This window comes from Ipomoea triloba, chromosome 9, assembly GCF_003576645.1.
Source record: "Ipomoea triloba cultivar NCNSP0323 chromosome 9, ASM357664v1".
In the NCBI taxonomy this organism is placed as follows: domain Eukaryota; kingdom Viridiplantae; phylum Streptophyta; class Magnoliopsida; order Solanales; family Convolvulaceae; genus Ipomoea; species Ipomoea triloba.
This window is the reverse complement of record NC_044924.1, coordinates 6,213,634-6,227,795: the sequence shown is the minus strand read 5'-3', so window position 1 is coordinate 6,227,795 and position 14,162 is coordinate 6,213,634. Positions and strand designations below refer to the sequence as shown.

Here is a 14,162-nt window from a genome sequence, read left to right as displayed (position 1 = left end):
TCTAAGTGCATTGCAATATCAACTTTAGATGATTACAGGAGCTGATCCAGAAATCATCTCCAGCAGGAGCTAAAGATTAAAACTAATTAGATATTTTGAAAAATTGCTCACCACTTCATACAAAAATAGGTGGCCTTATCATCTAGTCAAATTAACCTTTGCTTAAATTCTGGTATATTTAATGTATAAAAACATTTATTATGTATATAAAGAGCTATATATACAATATATATATATCAAGGGAATGGGGGTGAGGTGGGGGTCTATGGATCCGTCACTAGATGATTACTAACTATCGTTAGTTATTATCACCATAGTATCTTAATTAGAAGGAATCCATATACATGAACAAAGTTTAGTCTATGCACACTTTCACGTAAAGGGTGGAGTTTAATTTGCATACCTTCTTGACCGGAATTGCAGAATTTAGTTTAAGCATATGTAGGGATAGGAATTATCTAACTTGACTCCTTATATTAGTATTTATCCAACTTTGATCTATGAGAATTTAATAAGGGTGGTTAAATTATAAGAATACATCGATTGGTAGATTTATTTAGTTCGAGTTCATGTCGAGCATTAAGTTTAAGCATATAATATAATATTGGACATTTGGACTTAGTTTAATTTATATGTTATAGATGTCATTACTTTAAATTTTAGTCTGTAATAAGTTGTTAATAAAATGGGATTTTCCTATTACAATTTATTGTTGCTCGTGAAAATTATAATTCAACAATACTAATAATGAAGTTGTTATTTTTCTCCATCCTCCCAAATTGCACTCTAACTACAAGATTTAATTGCCAAAGTACATAAACTAGGGCAATCATTATTGTGTGGACACACTATCAAATAATGTACATTCAATATAAAAATAATGTACATTATATTCAGGGAATATACATTATTTGTGTACTGAATGTACATTATTTTTATAGTATAAAAATTCAGTACAAAAATAATGTACATTTAATACATTAAAAATGTACATTTTATCATGGTCCACACAGCTGTGTGGAACTTGGTCCGCGCAATAATTTGCTAAACTAGACTACCGACCTCTGTTACATGGATACATATATAATGGGGGAATTGGGCTTAAGTCCATAGTTGATTCGGGTAAGGAAATTAAGATTTAAGAATTAATTCGGTCCAGATAATGATTAAAAATTCAAGGGCAATTTATATCGTGAATCAGGGTCCACGGTGTACTGTGGACCTTAATTTAATATACAAAATTTAATTTCATAAAGTATAGAATTCATATTTATAAATTATAATACACAGAATTATATAATTGATGGCACATAAACACTTAACATAATACACAAAATTCATATTCATAATGCACATAATTCGTGTTCATTATATCGTGTAATTCGTATTTATATGTATGCGTATTATGAACATGAATTTTGTGTATTAGACCGGTGTCCATAATGGCTGGAGCACGAAATAAGGATTGCAAAGATTGGGGTTGATATCTAACGTTAAAAATACTTACATAAATCTCCATCCAATTATATTTTACGTTAAAAATGTGATCCTGTGAGTTGATTAGGATTGAGTTCAAGTGAAATAAAATTAAAATTTCCAAATTTGTTATTTTTTGTGCACCGCGCGTGCATTACGCGAGTTATTTAAATGAAATTGAATCAATTTTAAACGACATTATTTTGAGCGAAATAACTCTAAATTAATCAAAATTTAAATGTATTTTAGTATTTGGCAAAGAAGGAAAAACAATGGTCAACGTATATTGATTTCCGTCAAAGAAAAAACAAGCTCATTTTTCTGAAAAATAACTTCTCTATTTCTGGGAGGAAGTCATTTTTGGAAAAACCTAAATTTCATCTTCTTCGTTAGTTTCCAATTCATCATATGCAGATGTGTTTGTCAACCTTGGATTATGCTCTACGTTTAACACCGGCACCCATACTTCTGATCCTTCATAATCACCTCGTTGGTAAGAGGTGGCCATTTCACTGAAATTTACGATACTGTGCAAACTCCAGACGTTCATCAAACATTATTTTGTAAATATCACAGTAATATCGGGTATGAATTTGAATATTGACTGGATTATCTGTCCCCTCCGGGCTCCGGCAGAATCTCTTCACTGTGCATCTCATGTGCAATATATGGAACAATAGCACCATTGATAACATCCCCTTCTTTGTCCTTGAGAGTAGCCGCATCATGATCATAGGGCACAATGGATGTACAGTTGCCTCCATCATCTTCTTCCTAGGGGAGAACAACCACATTCCGTTGAAAAACCCCTTTCTTAAAATTATATATAATATTTATTTTTAATACAATTCTGCTCATTTTATAGAAAATGATCCAAACACACTAAGATAGCTTTCTGAAATGCAACTAAACACCGGAAAATAAAATATTTTCTAAAAAATGACTCATTTATCAAAAAAAATTTCCAGAAATCATTTTTTAGATTTCTAAACACACCCTAAAATAAGTGATTCCGTGAGTCAATTAGAGTAGAATACACATGAAATAGAAAAACAAATTCAATTTTATTATTTTTTTGGGTGCTCCACATGTTTATTAAACGAGTAATTCAAATGAAATTATATCAATGTATTTAATATATGTGTATAAAAATTTATGCCATTATCCAAATTCACGTGCTAATATAGTACCGTAATAGTAACATAATTGTAATAAATTACTGAGTAAAAGTTATTTATTGATGAATAGCCAATAAACATAAAAATGTCAAAATCACAGAAATTCACACAAAAAGCAATTTCCTTTTTGGAATTCATCTTTTTTCTGGATTTTTGAAATGTAATTAGTAATTCATATCGAGATTGCGTTCTCTCTGCTCTGTTATAAATTGGAGAGGACAACATGCCTGAATTGCCGATTAATCCTTTTTGCCTCTTCGCTCAACTGATTGTAAGGTGAGATGATCATCTATCTTTCCTTCTCCTTCACACTATCTTTCCATTCTGCAACTGATTTCTTTTACGATCGATGTCGTTCATGTTCTACATTTGTTGTCTGTATCTGAATTTCGTCGATCTTTTCGCCGTTCGTTTGCGTTTTCGGGTGTTTAAGGGTTCGTTTGATTGCTTGAAGGAGAAGTAGAAGAGACTATGGGCAGGCTTTTCCTCACAAATATGGAGGGCAAAGTTTATAGCTGCAAGTTCTGTAAGACGCAACTGGCTGTCGCGGAAGACATTATCTCTAAGGTATCTCTATCTGTAACTTTCAATGTTGTGTGCGTGTTTGTGGTGTAACTGTAGGTGTGTGAGATTTGCGAAAGTAATCGCTGTTTTTTTTTTTTTTGAATAAATGTTGGTGTGTTTTGCTGTCTAGTTGTTGAGCCTTCATGTTTTGTGATCCTTAAATTGTTTAGTTTATGTAATGGTGATTGAAATTCATGTGCTTATGCTATGCTGTTGTGAGATGGAAAATTTCATGTTTCTGTTCAAATGTACAAAATCCTTCTTGAGAAGGTCAGAACTCAGTTAAGAAAGCATTTGCAGAGGTTTTGAGAGGAATTAATGAAGGAAAGGTAATCTTGAACTGTAGGGATAGAGTGATGTGACATGGCAGGAGTCCTTTGATCTGTGGTTGGGCCAACTGAGTATGCTTCAGTTTGTCCTTTTTAGTCTTTCATCTGTTAGTCACTGATCTGGCTGTTTTAGGAACCAATTAAGAATGTATAATAACATTGGATACCTGGTATGCTTTAGGAAAGTATACACAGACTCAAATTTCAATGTCTGGTTTCTTTACATGCAGACTGTGGTGTGTGAATTTGTTGCTTTGTGGGTGGGTTGGTTTGTATCTATGCTATGGGTATGTCAAATCTTTTCCTGGAAGTGCTTATTCTTCCGGTTGTTTCATATACTTGTATGCCGCTACTTCTCTGGTTGTCCCCTCTAATATTTGGCATTTCATCTGCATTATGATAACCCGAATTCATGTGTTTCCAGGCTTTCCACTGCAGGCATGGGGAGGCTTATCTCTTTGATAAAGTGTAAGTGTTCTTTGATTTTCCAGTGCTCAAATTTTATGAGTTAGATTATGGTACTGTTTGTTTGATACTGTCCAAAAGGCGCCTCATTTGTTACCTGTCATCCCACTCTAGGCTTTCAACTTGCCCGGCTTGATTGTTACGTATTTTCTAGATCATTTTAAGTTGAATACAAAGGGATTGACTGAAAATTTGATCTATGGTACTTCTTAATTTTGCCTACTTTTTTCCACCACTTGTTACAAACAAAAGATAAAGCATAGTTCCAGTGAAAGAAACAATTTGGCCTGTTGGATAATGACATCTCAATGACTAGTCACATTTACTGTTGTGAAATGCTTTCTTTTGGTTGTGTAAACAACATGCATAAAGAACAACCTCATATCTGGTTTACCTCACAATTTGGCCTAGCTTCTTGGTTTGAGTAAGTTAGCTATGGACAACCTAGACTGATTTACCTCACTGTGGTCCTTTACCGGCTAGGGTTACAAGGCGGGGTTTACATAGTGCACACCCTTGGATAGTGGCTACGGGTTTTCATCGTTACCCAAAAAAATAAACCTCATATCTTTTGCCCTGATGGTCTACTACTAAATGGTATAAATAATGTTGGCTCCTGTCATGCCACAGTGTGAATGTTACTCTTGGTGCGAAAGAAGAGAGGATGATGATAACTGGAATGCACACTGTTGTTGACACATTCTGTGTGGCATGTGGCGCACTTGTTGGCTGGAAATATGTATGTTCTTCCACATTACACACACACACCGTCTTTTGTTACATATATGACTAAGTTATCCCGCTGCTCTTGACTGATATGCCTGTGTTGATTTCAGGAAACTGCACATGAAAATTCTCAGAAGTACAAGGAAGGGAAGTTCATCCTCGAGAGGTATCAAGATAATGCTCGCTTTTGCAATTTACCCCACACTTGTTCCAAAATATGAACTTATGGCTTTTATTTTTCTGCTGCAACAAATTAGGTTCATGATATTGGGTCTGGATGGAAGCAACTATGCTGTGAACCAAGATGCTGAGCTTGATGGGAGCGATGACGATGAAGCATGAGTAACAACTCCCAGACTGCATTGCTTATCCTCCTCTAGGAATTAAATATCTTTCTTCTCCGATTCACCCTGCCATTTTCATTCAGACTTTAATCCTTAAGTTTAGAACTACAGATGCATGTAGGCAGACATATTTAAGATTTGCAGGATAGTCTTTATGGCCATTGTTTTTAGAATTTAAACCAAAACCTCTTGCTGGGTGTTACTTTAATTTCTTTTTTGAATGACAAGGAAAACCTCTACTGAATAAACCTGATCTTGTGACCCTAGTTAACAAAGGACTACAAGGAGGGTGGTAAAATAACCGAGGTTGCTTATAGCTGGCTAACCGTCTCAAACCAAGTCAATAGGTTGTTCCGATTAGAAATCGAACTTGTAATTCTGTTGTTACCAAGTTAACACTTCATTGGTGATTTATTTGCTCTAAGCATTTGTGTAAACATGCAAAACATACTACTATAGTTTATCATATTGCAAAACATACTACTATAGTTTATCGTATTGTAGGCCTATAGGGTGGTTAACATGGCGTTGATATTTAATTTGAAACTTAAAAAGTATTTTACTTTAAGAAGCATATGGTGGGGCTTGTTAACTTTTGTTAGATGTTATTTTTGCTTTGATAACGACAGTTTAGATAACTTTAACTAAATCATTAGGAGCTCATTAATATTTTTTTTAAAAAAAATTCTAAGCTCTCTTGAGTCTCCATCAGAATTATAGACTTTTCAATTAAAATAATTGTGTAGCAAGAATACATATTTCGAGCATAAAATAACATATTTATAAAGAATATTTGTTCGTGGTTTTGTTTTAAGCAAGTTTCAAGAATTAAGAGTGAAGAATTTGATCTTGTCAATATTTTTATGGGTCTGGACTCTAGAGTTAAGTTAGAAGTCGAATGTATTACTCAGTACTAGTTAAATTAAATTTAATAAAATAAAAACATAATAACAGTTTTCTGATGATGAAAAAATAATTCCATCCTTCATCCTTGAATATCTTGTTCAAAGGTTAAACACAATTTTTAAAAAAATGTTTTTTTTTTCAAGATTTGTAATCAGTACTCAGTAGGACCATTACATATATAAAGTCACCTTTTTTTTTTGAAATCTTAATTTGTGTAATCACGTTAATGATGCAATTATGTAAAGTTTGTTTCTTTCCTCCGTTTTCTCCGACAATTTCAGCGGCGCCATTCTTCCCTGTTCTCTGACATTTCTTGACGCTATTGTTTTTTATGGATACTTTCCTATCACTGCCCATTTCGTCTACCATCTTTCTGAGAAGCTCTCAAGTCTCTGCTACTATACATTCAGCTCAGAAATGGCAGTAAGTATCCAATACGGAGTACTATATATTCATATTTACACCTACACACATGAATGTATGCTGTACGGAATGTATATAGTTCTTTATTATGTGTAAATGCGCACGATGATTGTATGGATTATGGAGGTCATTGTAAGTGTATACTCTTCTTTTATCTTTGTGGGGACAGGTTTGTCAGTTGTGTCAGTGTGTTGTCAACACTCAAAAGAGTTGCTTAATGGCTGTTTTCTTTGTAAAAATAGATTCTTTAATAATTTTTGAGTTCATATATAGTCTAGATCCATTGAAATCTTCTTTGTTTATCCCCTTTCTTGGTGGAAGAAAACGTATTTGATTGGATGAGAATCATGAGATGAGTGGTTTCTTTGATTTGGAGTTAAATTTTCTGGGATTTGCTCTGTTGTGAATGTGTTGTAGATAGGGGATTTTGTGCCAATTTGTTAATTTTCTTGCTAAAGTTTGGATTTTGGGATTGGAATTGGAATGGGATTGAATTAACTTGTGTGGGGATTTATGGATTTGCAAAAGCAGGCTTCAGTACAGTGCAGGGTTCAAGAGAGGACTCTTGGGATGGTGATGAAAGAGGTAGATGAAGATCTTGCTATCTTCCTTCAAAGGCGGCGCAATGGAGAGGAGAGGAAGCATTATGTTTGTCCTCAGAACTCAGAGGAGTTGAATGATTTGATTGGTATTCATATATGTTCTCTGGATTATTATATAGAATAGGCTGCTTTTATTCTCTGTGTCCTAACTTTTAAACTTGTTGTATCGTCCAATTCACGAGATTGGTTTGGTGTTTTGTTTTGTAGTTGAAGAATCGCGAGATGATCAGAGGTATTTGGTATCAAATGAGACATTGACAAGGCCTACTACACAGATGGCAATGGAAAAGTTTCTGAGTTCTGAGAATGAAGAAGGAGACTATGAATGGTACTCATAAGTTCGATCTTTTACTTGGTAGTTATTATCGGTTCAGTTGTTGCTTGTCTTTTCGTTATTCTGATGTGCTTCAAGATTATAATTGAGGAACACGGAGTTGAATTGAACCAAAGATAAAAGAAATTTAGAACCTATTAGTCAAAGGTTCTTTGTTTGGCAACTTAGTTCTGTGTGGCCTTGAGGAGTTCATCAATACCATAAGCCCTCTCTTTGGACATTGGAATTTCAATACGGTTTAGAACAGGCTAATGAAATTGATGGTAACTGCAAAAAGATTGTACCTCTTTTGTGAAAGCATTCTATGCCAGGCCTAACCATCTCTTAATCTCGTATCATTCGTTAATATTCTAGATTCACTGATGTAGGCTTCTTTCACCCCCGCGTGTGCCTTCATATAGTTCATCGGACACTGAGGAGCAGAAAGCTATAGCGAATCCAACGAGGGCAAGTTCAGATTCAACTCCTTTGAAATATACGGTGAGCCACGTAAAATTGGCATGGTTTAGCAGTGCAGTAATGAATTAACTCTTGCTATGCTTCTATATTCGCTCTCTATGTGTCCAGTTGTTCAATAATAAACTTGCTAATACAGTTAATCTTCTACATTTGATGAGTTCTAATCTCTAGTAGTTTGTAAAAGAAATGTGTTCCATTGATTACTTGATGTTGCAGAGCACGGATTCTCTGGAGGATAAAACCTCACAAAATATGTCGTCTGTTCATCCTTCTACTGCTACCAGCAAATGTGCTTCTTTGCCTAACAAGAACGCTTCTCGTGCTGGAAGTGGAATGCCATCAGCGGAGGCAAGAAAATCGACTTCTTCTAGGTCTGCAACGCCCACTAGACAACAACGTGCGCGTTCGAGAGCTTCCACACCTTCTTCACTAGCATCGTTGGTTTCTGCTAAGCCTGTTGCTGTTCCAGCAAGGTCTTCAACTCCAGTTAGAGCCAATTCGCGGTCTTCCACCCCAACTGCTAGAGCCACGGTTTCAGCCCCTTCAAAGTCTGCAACACCAACTCATAGGCCATCGACTACATCTAGCTCGTCTGCAGTTTCTGCTAGATCTTCATCGGTGCCAAAACGAGCTCCCACTATGCCAAGAAATCTGTCATCTTCTAGTGGTACTTCTCCAACCGTGACATCCAGGCCAAGTTTGTCACGTGATGATTCCACTAAAAGGCCTTCTTCTGCATCCAGGGTGAGGCCAAGTTCTCCTCTTCTTCGACCACCTACTACTAACAATGCCACTGATGAAATTTCGCGGTGTAAATCACACTCTTCTTCAAGAAGTAAAACCCCTACTATTACAGCTCCTGGCAGTGGGAGCACTTCGGTTTCCAGGAGTAGAGGACACAGCGTTAATAAAGATGATGTGAATCCCGTACTGGCGGGAACAAAGATGGTTGAAAGAGTTGTAAACATGAGAAAACTAGCTCCAGCCAAGCCAGACAGCCACCTATCTAACAAAGACGCCTCCAAAAAGTCATCGTATTCTCAAGAGAGTTCAGGCTTTGGGACGTCCTTCTCCAAGAAGGCTCTCGACATGGCTCTGAGGCATATGGTAAATACCCGCAACCTCCTTATGTTTAGTATGCTCTTGAACTTCATAAAACTGGCAAATATTTTGACATTACAATTCAGTCTAAGATGATCTGATTCCAAGAAAAGTAACCATATCACCTGAGTCCAATGCATTTTCTTTTCACCTGTGGGGAAACTATTGTTTGCCTAATCTATCTCTTCGTATTTAAGTCCAGTTGATCATCATCGTTTTTCTTTTACAACTCTTCTATAGGATATAAAACGCAGAACTCCTGGTAATTTGCGCCCAGTATCAACTGGGGCTCCACCTGCCCCAATGAATGGGGTTTGAAAATAGCCTGTTATAAATGTGGCTGCAAGGGAGGACAGAGTCCCCGCCCTCGGATCCAATAGATCAAGCGCGCTGTCTCAGGTAATTGCTGAGAACCCGAGGTACATAGTTTAGCTGTAAGGAGAATGAACATGGCAATCAACACACATTGCATTTGGATTTATTTTTCAAAGATCCTTTTGCAATAGCAGTGGCAGTCCCTGTGCTGCTGTGTGATGCTGCTTGTGTAGCAAGAACTAGTTACATCTTGTATAACTTGGCATGTCAATTCAGAGTAGCTGTGCATGCTGATATGCTATGATTCATGAAATGAACAAATTCATACTAGATTTTACACCAACTCTATTGTATGATTGCATCAATAAAAGTTACTTTCATCCATTTCTTTATTGGGTGACTAGGCAGCTCACTAAAGCTGTGCACCGCGTAACTCTAGCCGGCAAAGAATCACATAAAGGTAAACCAGCTTAGGTTGTCCATAAATGATCAGCAGTCACTACTCGAAGGTGTGCACTAGGTAATCCTAGCCAGTAAAGGGTCACATGGAGGTAAACTAGCTTAGATTGTCTATAGCTAATTGGCAGCCATAACTGGAGGGTGTGCATTGGGTAACTCTAGATGTAAATCAACCTAAGTTGTCCATAATTGACCAACTTAAACCAATAATGCCAATAGGCTGCTCTTGTTGGGAGTGAACATGTAACTATCTAGTTACTAAGTCAATAGCATGACCAACTTGATTGGGTTTTCCTCATTCATCGATTTCTTGATTTTGACCCTTTTTAGTAAAATTGTTAGTCTATCAACTAATTTTGGCTTATTTGACTAGCTATTTAATTTGGTTAAAAAATCAATATAAGTGTTTGGTTAATCAACTTTTCGTAACTTCAAAATGTTAAAATTAAAAAAGCTGCTCAAAACAACTTTTTCAATTAGTTTTTTGAGAAATGAAATTATACTAAACAAGTATCAGCTAACAGCTAATTTACCAAATACATTTTTACAATCAGCTAATGCTATTAAATAGTTATACACTCTAACCCAATCAGATTTATACTCTCTAACCCAATCAGCTAACAGCGCTCTACCAAACGAGGCCTGTTTTCAAAATGGAAAGCCATGGTTAATTGAGCTAGCATAGTTGTTCTTGTATGAATTGAACAAATAAAGTTTCCTCAAACAAGAAACTTTTTTCATCTCCATGTCGGTTGCCGGTAGTGTGCAGTATTACAAGCTAAGTAGCCAAGTTCTGGGGTTAACAGTGTTGAAAATGTTGTGAATTGTGATGCATTACCAAAACACGACAAATGTGGGATGGTAAGTATGATTAACAGAGAATTAGAGGCGGCGGCGGAGGTTTAGTGCGTGGTTGACCGCCGACAGTTGCCGAACATACAGCCAATTACTTGACCAGCAAACATTAAAGTCTGCTACCTCGGATCGGAGTATTTCCTAAAAAAGCGGGCCGGAGGGAATATTGAGTCGGCAACGCGGTTACTTGTTTAATGTTTATGCCATGAAATTGGAAATATTCCTCAGCTTGTGTTCACTTCAACATGTGTATCGTGAGTCCACTCGTCGGGACGCCGGAAGTGCAAACTTACTGAAATATGCTAACGCGTTTTCTTACTTTATATATATATATATATATATATATATATATAGTTTTATCAAAATTTGTTCACATGTGGTAATGCCAAATCAATTTAAGAAATAATAATAAATAATTTAAATTTTAAAAAATAGGAAAAATGGTGTGTGTGTGTTTTTTTTTTTATATATGTGTAAATAGTGTTTGGTAGGTTCGAAGAAGATCCCTCAACCTAGACCTATTGCACATGGTCTTTCAATTAATTTTGATTTATCTCTCATGTGTGATTTGTAGACTATTATATTATGTTTAAAGTTTATGTAATACACATTTTCAAGTAGTGATTGAGAGATTCCCACGTTAAAGAAATAAAATAAAATAAAATAATGGGGGAAAAGTCAGCGTAATTTTTTTTTTTGAATACTACTAACTCTATTACAATGCAGTATTTGTTCATAACTACTGAGGCTCAAACCCACCACCTCCCGTATAAAGGGAAGAATTTGATGCCACTGGACTACAAGGTCCTTGGCAAAGTCAGCGTAATTAGTTTACTTGCTAATATAAGATTCCGTTAAGTACACTTCATTTCAAAGTGGATCACCCACACCCACTTACCATTTTATATTTATATATACATACAAACATACCTTATTCTCTGCCTTGATTGCTCGGTCATTCAATTTTATATTTGTATCAATATATAATATTTAAATTGATTTTTTTTCTTATTACTTTTCCAATGTACCAATTCATGTATAAGTACCAAAAGACATCTCAAATCCAATGAGGTAGCTCAAGTGACAAGTGAGTTTTTTTGTGGGGAAGAATTCCAAGAAATTTTGCGTTTAATTTTCACAAGTGACGATTCTCCCTAAACTAGCTCCCGTGCCTCCCGGAGCGAGCAGGGATTAGACAGGTGGGTGGATCCGGACCGTTAAAAAAAAACAAAAAAATAAAAAACAAAAGACATAGTTTTAACAAATGTTGACCATCCTAGTAGGAACAGTGTATTGGTGGATTTGTTGTTGGTAAATTTTACTTTACCAGAAGAATTTTAAAGTAATAAATGAAGAAAGTTTGTATAAAACAAAGAAGTTTATTGCTCCGGAATATAATATTGCATGTTAGTGGTGGTTGGATACATTACATGTCCATATATTTAACATTACTCAAAACTTCATTACTAATGTCACTATCCCAACTCATTAAATATTACTCACACCTGCCCTGGATTTATTACCACTACCACTCAAGTACTCCAAACCAGTCCCAAATCCCGTTTCAAATATTTAAACAAAAATAAATAAATACAAACACTATCTATTCTCAAAAATAAATAGAAACACTATCAAATTTATATAATAACTATTTATATTTATAACTTTTACATTTCTAATTCAGTATTATACATAACTAAATATTACAAAAAAAATAAAATATTTTAACTTATCACAATTATTATACACTATAATAATAATAATAATAATAATAATAATAATAATAATATTATTATTATTATTATTATTATTATTATTATTATTATGTGTAAAACATTATGAAATATATGTTATATAAAATATAATAAAAGATCGAGTATGTATGCATGAACACACACATGATATAATATAGTATTATTATATCTATTTATTTTAACAGTGTGTGTATGTAAGTGGTTTCGGATAGCAGGTATTTGTATGGTGTTACTTGTATCCGATCTGAACCCATTACTGTTCCAATACCAGGAGAACCGACCATTTGGGTGATTGCATGATTTTAGACTTTTAACTTATTCGACAGGTTAATTGTACTTTTTTCAGTTTGGTGACCAAATTATATTTTTTTTTTTTTTTTTTTGTCTTGTTCAGTAATTTATTTGACATTTTTTTAATCAACTTATACTACTTGACTGCAATGTTGTTTATAAATACAAAAATATTCTTATCTCATGAATCATAATATGGAATTAACTGCCAAGGACCTTGTGGTCCAGTGGTCGAGTCTCAGTGGAGGCAATATTGACTCTTGTGCTTCAATAGGTTGAGAAAGTAGTTAACTGCATTGTAATATAGCCAGTAGTATTCAAAAAATAATATGGAATTATTAACTCTAAACTTTGTTTAGTTATGAACAGAGCTAGTAGTATTCAAAAAAATAATATGGAATTAACTCTAAACCTTGTTTGTCTTTTTTTTTTTTTTTCCTTACAAAAAAAAAAAAGAATTAGAAAGGATGTTAGAATGAAGACTTTTTGAGTACTAATCTATTAGAATGAAGACTTTTTGAGTACTAATCTATTAGAATGAAGACTTATAATTTCCTTATTTGTTTATCTAATGACGCATCACGTGCCATTAATCTTGCCATCATTTCTTGATGTGTGATTGGAAACATGAAATATCTATTAAAAAGGATCACAGGCTTTAATAGTACAATCCAAACTTAAAAATTTAATGTGAATATTATATTATTAGATAGAAAATTTTAAAATGATGATTGCTGTGGGTGTTTTTTTTGCAATGGGTATAGTCTAACGTGACATTTGGTTGAAAGGAATGATTTAATGGAAAAAAGAATTGTAACGGTAGGAAAGAATAAGGGGAGAATAAAATAATAATTCAAATTACATTATTTGGCGGCGGAGGTTATTGAGAATTAGAAGGGAAGAAGTAATATAAATACTAAAATGCCTTTGTATAGTAGTAACAATAACAACAACAACAATAATAATAATGTCAAGTACATTGTGCTCAATTGGCACCTCTATAACTCTATTGAACAGATAGTACACTCTAATAGAGTCAATAATAATAATAATAATAATAATAATAATAATAATAATGAAGAGCAATTTAGTCATTTTTCTTGTTTTTTCCTTTCCCAGCTATGCAGAATTAGAATTCCTAGGAGATACATGAATTCCAATTCCAAAAAATAGGAAATTGTAATTCTCTCCAACCAAATATTGTAATTTAGCATGCCAAAGAAAGAAATATGTTGAAAATTAAATGCAATTACATTCTACCAAACAGCTTATAATTTTTTTTTTTAAATAAATTTGTACAGAATACCATAAGAACAATGTCCCCACATTTGTTTTCAAAAAAAAAAAAAATGTCCCCACATTCTGATTGGAGGAAACTTTATGTTTAATTTATATTGGATATTATGAGGACAATATCTCGTACCAAACTATCCCCAAAGTACTCAATACAAACTTTAAAACATTTCTCATTCACTTTTAAATCGTACTTTATATAAGAAGTACGGGTGTCAATAGACATTCAACACCCTAGACTTCCCTATATTATTATCTCAGTAAAATTTGGTTTGGTAAATTCGAATT

At 34.3% G+C, this 14,162-nt stretch overlaps 2 protein-coding genes across 6 annotated transcripts; both read left to right on the top strand.

Moving 5' to 3' along the window:
• Positions 1 to 2,800: 2,800 nt before the first annotated feature.
• LOC116030430 (protein yippee-like At3g08990) lies at positions 2,801 to 5,558 on the top strand. 2 transcript variants are annotated; one of them, XM_031272681.1, is made up of 6 exons: positions 2,801 to 2,930; positions 3,109 to 3,221; positions 3,972 to 4,015; positions 4,643 to 4,751; positions 4,849 to 4,904; positions 4,996 to 5,558. In XM_031272681.1, the coding sequence occupies exons 2-6, from the start codon at positions 3,126 to 3,128 to the stop codon at positions 5,078 to 5,080; spliced, it is 390 nt and encodes a 129-aa protein (XP_031128541.1). In that variant the 5' UTR covers positions 2,801 to 2,930; positions 3,109 to 3,125; the 3' UTR covers positions 5,081 to 5,558. The 2 variants fall into 2 exon arrangements, with proteins under 2 accessions (XP_031128541.1, XP_031128540.1); XM_031272680.1 differs by having other exon boundaries at positions 2,807 to 2,930; positions 3,088 to 3,221; positions 4,996 to 5,496.
• Positions 5,559 to 6,244: 686 nt separating this feature from the next.
• On the top strand, positions 6,245 to 9,606 carry LOC116029026 (putative protein TPRXL). 4 transcript variants are annotated; one of them, XM_031270896.1, is made up of 6 exons: positions 6,245 to 6,411; positions 6,943 to 7,099; positions 7,221 to 7,341; positions 7,716 to 7,827; positions 8,023 to 8,913; positions 9,148 to 9,606. In XM_031270896.1, the coding sequence occupies exons 1-6, from the start codon at positions 6,406 to 6,408 to the stop codon at positions 9,223 to 9,225; spliced, it is 1,365 nt and encodes a 454-aa protein (XP_031126756.1). In that variant the 5' UTR covers positions 6,245 to 6,405; the 3' UTR covers positions 9,226 to 9,606. The 4 variants fall into 4 exon arrangements, with proteins under 4 accessions (XP_031126756.1, XP_031126757.1, XP_031126754.1 ...); XM_031270897.1 differs by lacking the exon at positions 6,245 to 6,411 and adding an exon at positions 6,434 to 6,543 and having other exon boundaries at positions 7,749 to 7,827; XM_031270894.1 differs by lacking the exon at positions 6,245 to 6,411 and adding an exon at positions 6,434 to 6,543.
• The last annotated feature ends 4,556 nt before the right edge of the window (positions 9,607 to 14,162 follow it).

Bases quoted from the DNA above. Each gene is read 5' to 3' on its own strand.
- LOC116030430 (XM_031272681.1), top strand. From the start codon at position 3,126: ATGGGCAGGCTTTTCCTCACAAATATGGAGGGCAAAGTTTATAGCTGC. The intron at 3,222-3,971 runs GTATCTCTATCT...ATGTGTTTCCAG, and splicing joins CGGAAGACATTATCTCTAAG to GCTTTCCACTGCAGGCATGG. The intron at 4,016-4,642 runs GTAAGTGTTCTT...GTCATGCCACAG, and splicing joins GCTTATCTCTTTGATAAAGT to TGTGAATGTTACTCTTGGTG.
- LOC116029026 (XM_031270894.1), top strand. From the start codon at position 6,508: ATGCGCACGATGATTGTATGGATTATGGAGGTCATT. The intron at 6,544-6,942 runs GTAAGTGTATAC...TTGCAAAAGCAG, and splicing joins TATGGATTATGGAGGTCATT to GCTTCAGTACAGTGCAGGGT. The intron at 7,100-7,220 runs GTATTCATATAT...TTTGTTTTGTAG, and splicing joins GGAGTTGAATGATTTGATTG to TTGAAGAATCGCGAGATGAT.